General features: G+C 44.7%; 2 protein-coding genes across 2 annotated transcripts; both read left to right on the forward strand.

Annotated features, from left to right (window-relative positions):
- The first annotated feature begins 6 nt into the window (after positions 1–6).
- Positions 7–2,430, forward strand: LOC116385901 (stomatin-like protein 2, mitochondrial). The gene is made up of 9 exons (XM_031851650.1): positions 7–44; positions 155–254; positions 340–398; positions 522–623; positions 722–856; positions 976–1,120; positions 1,396–1,475; positions 1,592–1,720; positions 1,836–2,430. The coding sequence occupies exons 1-9, from the start codon at positions 15–17 to the stop codon at positions 1,941–1,943; spliced, it is 888 nt and encodes a 295-aa protein (XP_031707510.1). The 5' UTR covers positions 7–14; the 3' UTR covers positions 1,944–2,430.
- Positions 2,431–4,215: 1,785 nt separating this feature from the next.
- Positions 4,216–12,475, forward strand: LOC116385996 (vascular endothelial growth factor C-like). Its single transcript, XM_031851899.1, has 8 exons — positions 4,216–5,221; positions 7,845–8,085; positions 8,174–8,364; positions 8,802–8,932; positions 9,016–9,119; positions 9,644–9,778; positions 10,245–10,446; positions 11,865–12,475. The coding sequence occupies exons 1-8, from the start codon at positions 5,120–5,122 to the stop codon at positions 11,974–11,976; spliced, it is 1,218 nt and encodes a 405-aa protein (XP_031707759.1). The 5' UTR covers positions 4,216–5,119; the 3' UTR covers positions 11,977–12,475.
- Positions 12,476–13,119: the final 644 nt, after the last annotated feature.

The raw sequence follows: 13,119 nt of genomic DNA on the forward strand, positions 1-13,119 counted from the left end.
GGGTGGTCCAGAGGATGGGGCGCTTTCACCGCATCTTAGAGCCGGTATAAGAGGAGGCTGATTTCTATCTCCAGGACTAAAATTCATCAATGTATTGGTGTACATTAACAGAGCACTGACATCATTTAACCCAATCTTTTGTCCTTTCTTACAGGGACTGAACTTCCTCATTCCCATACTTGACCAAGTTCGTTATGTGCAAAGCCTTAAAGAGATTGTTATTGACATTCCTGAACAGTCAGCTGTGTCCCAAGGTAAGTTTTTTTTGAAAAAGTTGTGCTTATTATTGGTCTATTGGTCATGGCTGAATGAACTGATATGTTCTCTATCTTTACACAGATAACGTGACTCTGCAAATTGACGGAGTCCTTTATTTGAGAATTTTAGATCCTTTTAAGGTACGTTGCTAAGAAGAAGCGACGAGAAACTGGTTTGTAGTAATCAAGGAGCTGTCTTTTACCAGCAGGTGGTGCCAGATAGCTGGATTAAACACGAGACTAATGAGTTCTGTGTCTCTCCAGGCCAGTTATGGTGTAGAGGATCCAGAATATGCTGTGACTCAGCTCGCGCAAACTACAATGCGATCAGAACTGGGCAAACTCACGCTGGATAAAGTATTCCGGGTAAGAAACTTCTGCACTGCCTTGTGTGTGTGTTACATTACAACACAACAATGATACAGGTGTGTACCTTGAACCTGCTGCCTCTCTTTGTTTTCAAGGAAAGGGAGTCTCTTAATTCCAACATGGTCCACTCCATCAACCAGGCATCAGACGACTGGGGAATCCGCTGCCTGCGGTATGAAATCAAAGATATACAAGTTCCTCCTCGTGTTAAAGACTCAATGCAGATGCAGGTAAGACACCGTGACATTTGGCAATATTCTGTGCAGTACCACCTCGTTTTTAGGTAACCTAAGCATTATTTTCCACGGAGGAGAAATATTTACGTCTTTGTTCTCCGTTTCCTGCGTAGGTGGAGGCTGAGCGCAAGAAGAGAGCCACAGTGCTGGAGTCCGAGGGGACACGAGAAGCAGACATCAACATCGCAGAGGGTCGCAAACGGGCCCAAATCCTCGCCTCAGAGGGACAGAAGGCCGAGCAGATAAACAAAGCAGCCGGTTGGTTACATGCATGAATCCTGCGATCACAAATTTAATTGAAGGTGTTGTAGGACCGTCATTACTCTGAATCCACAAAGCATTTAATTGCATGCCGGCAGACTGTGTTACAACACTACACAAGGATCTTCCTCAAACAAACCAAAACATGCGAGCACATTTGAGTAGAAGCGAATCAAGAGGAATGTTGAAATAGGAGGTTTAAAGCCCACAATATACTGTAAATCCAAAACAAATCAACTTTGGTGCTCCTTTACATGCTGTGTTGTCTCAAGGTGAGGCCCAAGCTGTGTTAGCCAAAGCAGAAGCCAAATCCAAGGCCATTCGTCTGCTGTCAGATGCTCTGGCGGAACAGGTATGAAGTAGATCTATTATGACGTAATGTGTCATTAAAGGATTAGAAATCATCCTGGGTTATTTGGAAAATGTTATTCCCAGTATTTTACAGTAACCAGGTTGTGTTCCTGACAGAACGGGAATGCCGCGGCCTCGCTGAGTGTAGCCGAACAGTACGTCTCCGCTTTCTCCAACCTCGCCAAAGAGTCCAACACGGTGCTCCTGCCCTCTAACACCGGGGACGTCAGTGGAATGGTCACACAGGTACACTGGTTTCGCCCCACAAATATGCTTTGGGGTTTACTCTCGAGAAAAAATATATCATATTTCATGTTTTTATCAGGTAATATCTCTAACTATTGTGCTCTTTTACCCTCAGGCCATGACTATTTACAGCAGGCTGGCCAAACCGAGGCCACGACTTGAGAGCATGAAGACGGATGAACCCATTGAAGAGCCTCCAGTCCAGCCAACGTCAGCTCAGTAGCTGTGGACGCCGTTAATGCTCTAAACTGTCGCTGACACAAAAGAGGAAGAGGTTTTACCACAACTATGGAGCACAATGGCACCGCTGTGTGGACTCGGTGTCTGGTGCAAAGGGCACAGGATGTCGTGACGGAGGAACGCCGCTGGATCAACGGAGACGATGCTGAGCGAGGAAGAAGAAAAGAGAAACTGAGCCACGAATGATAACTCTTGTGTTGGTGCTGCTTTAAATGGACGTTTGCTGGCTGTTATATCATGTCGAAAATTAAATATATTTTCGAAAAAGAAGTTTATTTTGATGTTTTTTTATTTTCTATATTGCATATAAAACCCTTTGAAGTCAAGAAAGTTGTTGGAAGATGCAGTGTAAAATAATTCCTTATAAATACATTTTTTTTTATGTTTAGTTGATGACTGGAGAAAAGGGAAATGTGGGCACCAAGAAAAATAAAAAAAACAATGCAAAACAAAGATTTGTCTTTGTTTCTGAGAGCAATGATAACATGTGTTATTAATATTATAACAGTGTGGTTTCTCCAGTTTTAGTACAACATCTCAGATCCACATGGCACCTTCAGCTCAGATGAGTTCTCTGGTTCCAGTTCTGACATGTCAGTTGGTGTTCGAGGGTCATTCAAGTGCATTTTCACAAAGCTCCTAGTTGTTATAAATGTGCTACTAACCTTGTTATAAGTGGAACTGTGTAGTTTCCCCTTCTTGGGATGTGCTGATTTAACACATAGCTTTTCTATTATTCTGTGTAAAATCTGATACGAGTCTTTATAATGTTTTGATTGAGCCGTTAACCTCAAATATTTCAACTGCGTGAGACCCGCTAGTGTCAGTTTGATTTTGAGACGGTTCACCCAAGTTCATCTGTGGCGCAGCATGGAAGACATCTGTCAAACGTAGCAGTGACTCCTGAGACGTGAAGTTAGTGGTACGTGACAAATGATGTCATTTTGGATGCAAAATTAGCGTATTGTTTGTATTGGTTTTGTTTAGCTGTATTTGGTTTGTTTTCAGCCTCAGGAGAGGATCGTGGTCAGTAAATAGTTCATCAGAGAGGTTCAAATTCAAACCTGTAAATCCTCTCCTTTTAGTGATTTGATTTTAAACAAGAACATTAGACCCTCTGAGGTATCAGCAAGCCTCTAGGTCCCTCTCTACCATCTCTAATTCTACGCTCACATGATGGAGAAAGCAATGACTGGAATGTGGATTTTGGTTGCACAGATTTCAACACAAAGCATACTGCAAGCAGACACTTGCCACCGTGTGTGTGTGTGTGTGCATGTGTGTGTGCGTTTTTAGTCCTTGAAAAGGCTGGCAGTGACTGGCCCAAAAATCGGATGTTTTCTCATTCGAGCGTTTCCCAGACACACCTCTTTCTCCTTCCTCGTCGCGGTTGGCCTCCTGCCTCCCATCTGTCTGTCCGTCTGTGTTCCCAATAATTTACTTTACAGTCGTCGGTGACGGCTTTGCCCTAAAAGAGAGGGGGGGAAAAAAAGATATAATTTAGACAAAGCTCCTGCTACTGCTCACCTCCTCTTGCCCTCCCCTCCTCCTCCATGACACACAGACACAGATGCCCACAGCCTTGGGGCGGTACAGTTAAGGAGGTATGCAAAGTTTGACACTTTTAGGACCTTGAACGGCAAAAACCAGAGGGAGAAAGAACGAGAGAAGAGGCGAGAGGGGGGAGGGAGGGAGACAATGATGGAGCTCGATGACGTGTGAAAGGAGTAAAAGGCAGAGAAGGTGTGCGGAGCTCCAGGTGTGTGATACCAAATGTGTGGTCTGTCTCTCACGCAAGAGGACATTGAAATAGGTGAATAGAGAAACCGGCAGGACTCGGCGACAGCTGACATGAAGCAGAAACAGCAGAGAGAGAGAGAGAGAGAGAGAGAGAGAGACATCAAAGGTATTAGCGGCTCATAAAAAGGCACTTAGTGCCGCAGTTAAGCAACTCACACATGCATCACCGCTGGCTGCTACTGAACACACATTTAAGTCTTCCTGGCAGCTGCTTCCATTACCAGGGATTACAAAGATGGAAGGACAAAGACCTCAAGATAACGAATCAGAGTGACAGGGAACATGTGAGCTTCATCTGGTTTCATAACTGACAGTCGGATCTCTTTTTTGGCCCTTTTTTTAAAAGTTCTAAAGAGCACAAATAGGCTGTCCAGTGAATGTAAATCATGTGAAAGGAGGATGAGGGCATGTGTGAAGAGGAAGAGTTAGTGTTAGTTACTGGGAATAAAAAGAAGTGTGCTAGTATAATCAGCTACAATGCAGAATCAGCTCCTTCAACTACTTCACTCCGCCCACAAGATACAATCCTCCTATTCTTGTATGTTTTCTCATTCACTCCAGCAGGACGTCTATGAGCAGGACGCACATTCACTCTGGTTGGCCTTTTTTTTTTTTTTTTTTAAACCTCCTGCTACTACTCTACTTTTTTACTTAGAATTTGGAAAAAGCTCTTCCCTCTTTTTTTCTCTCTCTCTCTCTCTCTCTCTCTCTCTCTCTCTCTTTGATGCTTCTCAAAGGATCAGGCAGCCCGACAGAGAAACTTGTGACAGATTTAGAAAGAAGAAAAAAAAAAAAGACAGACAGAGCTTTGCCCCGGAGGTTCACGAGGAAGAAACAGGAGACAGATAAAGAGGCAGGGATAATCTGAGCGAGGGAGGGGAAGAGCACAGCTGGTGTGTGAAGGGAAAATACAGATAAAGCAGGCAAGTGTGAAGGGCGAAGGGGAAGAGACTGACGAAGACAACCAAGGCTGGAGAGAAAAAAAGGGAGAGACAAAGGTCAACAAAGACATACAGAGATAAAAGGCAAACAGACACCTGACATCAAATCAAACGGCAGCGAGAATGGAGACGCAGTGCACCGCTGAAGTGAAAGAAAAAAGGAGCCGAGTTTGACGCCGAGAAGGGGAGACGGTTTCCTCATCATGTTTTATTCAGCTGGTCTCCCAACTTCAAACAACCTGCGCCGGAAGAGCAACTTTGTCCCAGGATAGAATGAAGAGAGGAGCAAAGAGATACCTGCCGAGTCTGTGATACCCTCCCGCTCCTCCTTCTACTCCTCTCCTCCCTCACTTTCTTTCACCTCACTAACTTCCTCCTCCTCTGCCCTGATATCTCCTCTCCTCTCCATCTCCTCACTATGTGGATACCAGCTTTGCTCCTATGGATGCTTAATGTCAGCAGTTTGTGCTCAGGACAAGACTATTCGGACTACTACCCAACTGGAGACATGGCCACCGAGGTGAGACATTGAATTCCCCCTTCATCGATAAAAACCCATTGTCTGTTGAGGAGTTTCACTAACTTCCACAGCTTGTGAATGTGTGTCTGCTGTTGATTACATACAGGTGACAAATTAAAGGAAAAGAGAGAAGGGATATCAAAGCTCTGTGCTCTTTTGAAAGATTGTAATACTTGTATTTAATACTTAAGTACAGCTGCAGTAGTTATTGTACAGAGCAGGTACAAGTATTGATCCGCCATCTATATTGTTATGATTAAAATAAACTCAATGGACTAGTAAAATGCTCCTACTAGTAGGTCCATTAGAGGAACATTGTGTAACATTAAGGGCATCTATTGGCAGAAATGGAATATGAATAATCACCTAAAAACAATAATTGTTGCTTTCAGTACCTTAGAATTAGCTTTTTATATCTACATACTGCCGCCATGTTTCTACAGTAGCCCAGAACGAACAAACCAAGCACTGGTTCTAGAGAGAGACACTTGCGTTTCCACTTATTTGGCCACCTGTACAAATCGTACACACTGGAGATTTAAAGGAATTAGGGAGTCTAATTTCACACCCGGCTTATTAAATCACTTCCTTTTCACACGTATTCAAATAGTCACAAACATGTTTCCTTTTTGTAGAGTCACAGCTCGTGATGTCAATTGTCTACTTTACTGTAAATGCTGTTCATGAGCCAACCAGGAAACTATTCACTGCTTTTCTGTGGAAATTCAAAAGCGTGTCGGGCAGTGTCTTTTCTTGATGTTGAAATAGTTTACTACAACGGGATTGTGTTCAAATTCACTGGAAGAGATCTTAGGTAATACAATCCTCTTGGAGTTGAATGAATGAATCCCAATCATATATTTTGGCGGACTAGCTCGTTATCAGTTGTTTGAAGGAGTAAAATTGTGTGTTTGTGCGTATCATTAGCTGCAGACATGACAAGTTTATACGAGAAGAAGGAGCGAGTGACGAATGCATGTGCGTGAGTCTGTGTGCGAGCAGGATCTACTGCTGGACCCCAGAGTGCTGGTCATTCGTCCATCATGACCTCATGGTCCCACAGCGATGACCTCATGTCATGCAATCACTTAACAAGACAAAGGAGAGAGAGAGAGAGAGAGAGAGAATACATCTGGGAAGACTTTGAAACAAAGAGAGAGGAGAATCCATCCTTCCAACTGTCAATATTATCATACATGACTTTAACAGTTATGGAGCCTTTGGTGGTAAATTGGCTGCGTGCAAATACCAAAATCTGGCCCCCCCCAAAAAAAGATACACTTGCAGAAAATATGTGCGTAAATCAGTGATGTTTAAGGACAATATACTGGCATTTGTAGCCTCTACTTCACTCTGAAAGTAATGGCATTCCCATCAGCCTGCAGATGTTCGCATGCCATTATATCAGCATGTGAGCACTGCTGTTCATCCTCAAAGAGCCACTCGCACGGCTGTAGCTTCTTAGTCTTGTATTCTATGTGGTCTTGTTCAACTTCCCATTGGTTGTCGCAGCTTACCGCATGTGTTGAGACATATGAGATGTCTGGAAAGAGACAGAGTGGGAGGGGGGCGGAGGTAGACGGAGAGACGGAAAGAGATAACGACGGAGATCTGGTTTCTGTTTGGGTGATGCCAGCTGAACCAGTTTGCTCCTTCTCAGCCTGGGAAACTAAACAACCACGTTCCCTCCCCGGAGGAAGCATTCATATGTGATACTCAAACGGGCCGACATTTGGTCCCCACAGACGATCCAGCAGCCAGTTTGTTACACAAGTAATCTTTCATCTGCCGAATGTCAACGGAGAGGAGTCATCTATCACGATGGCAGAAGAAAATCATTACGGGGATGACTCATGGCGGGAAATGTTGATGGAGCTACTGTAAGCTGAAGATTTCCTGCATAGACTTGGTCCAGCACATAACAATACGGCCGACAATCTCCAGTCCGATTGGTCCATATCAGCAGGCCTAATGCTGCATTTAAGGACTACCCAGCAACTCATTTCTAAATATTTGAAACAAAAATTCTTCTTTTCGGAATAATACCAGAACAAATCGATTGATAAGTCGACCAAAGGGACTTAGATGTAGAACGAAACATTCAACCAGATTGGTAAACTGGGTCAGATCACAGCGTCTTTGCTCGAGGGCACTGCAGCAGCAGGGCAAGTCATTTCCAATTTGATCACGTTGCCTCTGGTGACTCTGTTTTAAGTTCCTAGCAGTCTGGAAGCTTTGAAAGGGAACCACAAGAAAAGAGCAAGAACAGCAATACTAAGGCATGAAGAAAACGCAGACTTTGTAGCTTCCTCGTGTACTCAAATGCAACCTGGCGTGTGTGTGTGTGAGGAGAAGACACACGTACCCATAATAACTAACAATAGCCAACAGTAACATGTTACAACACATTGGTAGCCGCGTGAGGTATTCACTGTTCATCCAGCTCAAACCAGCGAAGCTTACCCTGTACATTCTACAGTATCTAATAGTTTTGCTCCAAAAAAGAAAGACGAAGAGTATCCTTTTCAACCTTAGTGATTACAACACTTTCTGGCAACACATAAAGAACTAAATATTGTCATTGACGTCACATTTGTCTGCATAATTCTTTCCTGTCCTCCAGGCTCCAGTACTGTCAGATGACCAGCCCAGTTTGGAGTCAGTGACGAGTGTGGATCAGCTATTACAGCTTCTCTACCCCGAATACAGTTTGCTTCAGCAGTGCCTGAGGAAGAAATCCTGGAGCGCCTCCTCTTCTTCCCCGTCTTTTTCCTCAGCGAGCCCTTTAGTCCACTCTAACGCCGAGGATCTGTGGGGTCAGCCGAGGGAGGAGGCTCTTTTCAAAGTGGACGGGACTCTGGGAGGTAAAAGACAAACTAGTGGTGTCTAAATATATTATCAGATAACGTCAAAGCTCTCTTGTATCAGCTACTTAATCACATGTGTTTTCAGTCATCTTAGAGGAGATCCAGCGGACCTCATGCCAGCCCAGAGAGGTGTGTGTCGAGGTGGCCAAAGAGTACCCAGAATCCACCAGTCAGTTCTACCTCCCTCGCTGCGCGGCGCTGCATCGGTGCGGCGGGTGCTGCACCAACGAGGCCTTTTACTGCACCAACACAAGTCACGCGCTCGTCAACAAGACGGTGAGTGGTGCAGCTTCCTGTTTACTCCCATGTCGGACACGTCTGAGCACTCGGACTGTTCCAACACTCGCTTCGCATTACACGGTCGTCTTGGCATTCTTCTGCTCTCACGCCTCAAACTGCCTCAGGAAAGAGGACAGAAAGAGACCTACCCAGTTGTGTAACGAGCTTGTCTGTATCACAAAACATCGCCCTACTGCAGTGGGACACCTTTTGGCTACAACTGGACATCAAGTGAAGAGTCACGCACAGTTGCACAATCTTGCAATCATTACATCATCCTCTACACGTCAGCCGAAACACTTCATAACACTCACAACCAGTATTCTCGTAAAGAAGGAAGAAGAAGGAAAAAAGAAAGAAGTATACACTCTACAGTTTTGTTCACACACACACACACACATCTCTAACCTTCATCTTTCTTTTCCTCCCGCCAGTTGATGGAACTTTCCCCGCCCAGGATGGATCGCTCCGTCATCATGGTAACCTTCGTCAACCACACTTCGTGCGAATGCCTCTCCAAGCGGCCGCTCCACACCATCATAAGACGAGCCGCGACAGATCACCTGTGAGTGACGTGTGTTTGTTTACACGCATTTCTGAGTTATTCGTCACGTTTTCCGTAGATTTATAATACATGCGTCTGTGCAGGTGCTCCCCGCCCGACCTTCCCTGTGCCTCTGGGTCATTGTGGGATCCAGTGAACTGTGTGTGTGTCTCCACAGACGCCATAAACTACTCTGAGAGAGAGACAGGTAAGGGTGCGTGAGTCACGTTGGTCAGTTAAGACAAACAGGGATCACCTCACCAGTGAAGGGTTTGAGTAGTGCGATGATACAGCAGCAGGTTCAGGACGGGACATCCAAAATGTGCTCCACCTCAAACCCCCGCTGATCCGATTTTGGAATGTGGGTCAGATTTCGGCAAAGAATTCTATTCAAATATTCCACCACCACAGCCTGGTGATGATGATGTTGCCTAGGCGGCAAATTAAACAATCTGAAACCACTTCCCCCCCGAGGGAATGTTTATTCAACCGTAAAGTGAGAAGCGAAAGTGTCTTTGAGGCATTTTACTTGTACAATCATGTCGTGAACTACAGGGCCTTCAGTCTCCAGTTACTTTTCCTTTTTCTAATAATAAACTGCCCTTATTGATTGAACGTAGAAACCAATGGGGAAGAGCGTGACTGATTAGAATCAGTTGATTGCCATCTGTGCGTGACGCGGCTGCAGAAAGACGAAACTAAACTTTTACTTTCTTCCCTCTTGACTTCCAGATGCGCTGGACTCAGGTCTGCTGGCTCTCTGTGGGCCCAACAGGGTTCTGCACGAGTCCACGTGCGAGTGCGTTTGTCGAAATGGACTCACCGAGGACAGCTGCGATCCAGGATGGAAACTGGACCACAACACCTGTAAGGAGGGTTTCAGTTACTGAAACTATTTTACGATGTGGGGAAGAGAATTAAAAGTCAGAGTCAGAGAGGAAGTCAGGAATTTTTAGAGGATGTAAAGAAAGAACAAACGAATATGAGGGGGAACCAGCGGGAGTCACACAGTAGCTTCTCATGCTCTTTTGTGTGAAAAGTGGTTAAAAATACCTCTTTTTTGTGGCTTCCTCTGGTTTCACAAGGATTGATTTACTGTGAATACACCAAGTTCCCAATAAAAGGCTTGTAATTTGGAAAGCAACCAGGCAAGATGGAGCCAGAATGGAGAAACGCAGACAGAGGGAGGTTTTGGGAAATAGGGTTTTATGCAAATATCTAACAAGTCAGAACCTGACCACCAGATATTTGGCAACAACACCAACAGAGCTGCACAATCTAATATCTGATGGTCTGGATTTCATTGTGAAATGAAACTCTCTTCTTCTCTCAGGTGAATGCCAGTGCGTAGGTCAAGGCGAGGGGAAGTGGTGCCCGACCGGCCAGCGGTGGGACGACGAGCTGTGTGGCTGCGTGTGTGCCGCAGAGTGTCCCGGGAATCAGCCCCTGAACCCCGACACCTGCCTGTGTCAGTGCAGAGAGAGTCCGCAGTCGTGTCTGCGGCAGGGCAAGAGGTTCAAACCCAACTCCTGCAGGTAGGCGTAACAGACGGGGGTGGTCGTGTGTCCTCGTCCTGGTTTCAGGCCTCCTTCAGCAAAACACTGAATCTCTCGGCTCTGCGGTCTTTTCTCTCTGTGGAAAGAAAACAGAGAAATGCACACTCTTATCTTTCTTCTGCATCGGAAATATGAGTCTTCATTGTTTCTTGTATTAATCGTTTACAGGTTATTGGTTCCTTTTCCTAATTCCACAGTTGCATGAAATAAAAAATCTGATGTTAAACCCGCCGTTCCAGAAAACTTGCAGCTGTTCTGCTTTTGACAATAACAGGAACTACGTATTAGTTCACTCTTCAAAGCTCCAACTCGTTGGGACTGTAGTTAAGGACAAGACAGCAACTTCAATTTGGAGACAACTATTTTCCAATTTTTTCCAAATTTAAATGCAGTTACCTGAACCAGTTGCTTGTACTGGGCAAACTGGTCCCGTCTGCGTGAGTTGCTGACTGCCACCACAATTCTTCACCCTGAGATCTCAGCGAGAGAAAGGGGTGAGGAAAGAGAACCAGAGCTATGAGAGACAGGGAGTTAGAGGGGGAGAAAGCAAGCGAACCCTCAATGGAAATGTCATGCATTCCAAACGTGAAAAAGAACAACTTTCTTCCTCCGTTTTCTTTAGCTCACATGTTTCAATATGGCCTTTTATGGACACATAAAAAACGTCGGAGCGCACGGTCCCAGCTGCGTTGTATTGCATGCGTGTCGCCGTTCCCACAGCCGGCACGCAAGAGCTCAACCTCCCTCTGACCCTGAGAGGCCTGCAGAGAGGCAGACAGGGTGCACTGGATGACGGGGAGCAGACAGACCCGGAGACGGACGGAGGGACCCAAAGGAAAAACACGAATGCAGACATGAGCTTTGATACGAGGGATCTCGAAAGCTCACAGAAGTATCCACGAAGTTAGGATTCTTGAATAAGTGGTGCAACCCAATACAATATGAGGCGTTGGCATTCGAGTATGCGCAATACTTTTCCCATCATTCTTTTGTCTATTTTTTTTTTTGATTCAACATCTGGTCACAGGAGGTGGTGCACAGAAGACAATACACCGACTGTGATTTTGAAGATGAGTTCCCAGAATTTTGGCCTTATTCTTCCCCTCTCCTGAGCATTTCTCCCTCTTTTTCTCATGCACAGAATCGTTTGATGCACCCTGGATTGGGGTTTTATCCAAAAAGGGATGTGAAGATCTGAATAATTGATAGTATTCATGCCAATAGAGTATAAGCTTCCCGGTGTTTTTATTTTTACTCTGTTCCTCCAACCCTTCCCATAAAATATATTATGTTCCAATCCTTTCTGTCTTCATTCCTGTTGTGTATTCACTTTCTCCTCTCTGTTTTATTCTACTTTCCATCTTCCTCTCGGTTGTGCCTCTTCCTCCTCTGTCTAGTTGTTACAGGTTGCCGTGCAGAAAGCCCAGACGTGTGTGCCATGGTGATTTTTACTACAGCCACCAGGTCTGCCAGTGCATCCCCAACCACATGAGGCCTAAGTGGAATTGACCAATCACAGGCAGGCAGAGGAGCAAAGGCTGCAGGCGAAGCCACACATCGCTCCTCGACGTGAAGCTCAAAACCTTTTGGCCTTCAAAGAAAGTGGAAATTAAGGAGGAAGTGCCTCCTGAGAGGAAGGTGGAACTACACATGTGCTGGACCACAGCAGCACTTAGAGGAGTTTTATGAACGCTGTCTGTGCTCTGACACTCAAAAAGGAAGACAGGAGTGCTTCCCAGTGAAACAAGGACAAAACAGTATGCAGTTAAACTCACACAAAGTGGAGTAATCTCAGCCAAAGACAAAACGAGGAGATATGTTTAACTCTTATAACACCAATCACACTTACCTAAAAGCAGGACAGCAGGGATGGACCAATCAGACGCGGAGCCAGCACTCATCCCCGCTGCAACGTGTTGGAGCAAGATATTCAACCACCGGCATGCAGCAGAGACACCGCTCACGACTGTGTGAAATGGAAAGTGGAATAAAATAATAACAGACCAGACTCCATGCTTTTATGTTTTGTTTAAAGATTAAATAAGCTTCGGGCACTTTGGCAGTCTTGAGTCCCGAGATGTTGAATGGGTTGAAGGATGTATTTTGCAGAAATCATGTCATGTTTTGTTGCCGGGGGGGGGGGGGGGGGGGCCTTATATTCCCTCTTTTAGCAGGAGGTGGAAATGGTGACAGCATGTTTGGGTGATCCATTCAGAGCACCAGAGGCTGTTTCCAACACTACAGTTTCATTTGAACAACAATACTGAAAAGAACAGAGTGAGGCTGCTTGTTTCTTTGTTTGTTTTTTTACATAAAAGTCTAAACTTCAGCCTTCTCGTTTTGTCTAAGAGAGAAGAGGTTTAATGCCAGACCCTGTTTTAATTAAACGCTAATTTAAACAAACTATTTTATCATTTAGTTTCTACTTTCCTCTTTGAACATTTCTCTCATACGAGGCTGAATCCAATCAAAACTGATGGCAACACTTCTAGTAATTTAACTTTACAATCTAAGTAATATTATTTGTAAATATTTAAATCTTTTTCATATTTAAAAGTGATATTTTGAAGAGGAAACCATGTGGAGTTGTAAAATACTGTATTTAAGTCACTATCAATACTAAATATTGTTTTGTACTCCAGCAGTTTTAAT

This window comes from Anarrhichthys ocellatus, unplaced genomic scaffold (genome assembly GCF_004355925.1).
Source record: "Anarrhichthys ocellatus isolate YVR2014 unplaced genomic scaffold, GSC_Weel_1.0 scaffold12, whole genome shotgun sequence".
NCBI classification, from domain to species: Eukaryota; Metazoa; Chordata; class Actinopteri; order Perciformes; family Anarhichadidae; genus Anarrhichthys; species Anarrhichthys ocellatus.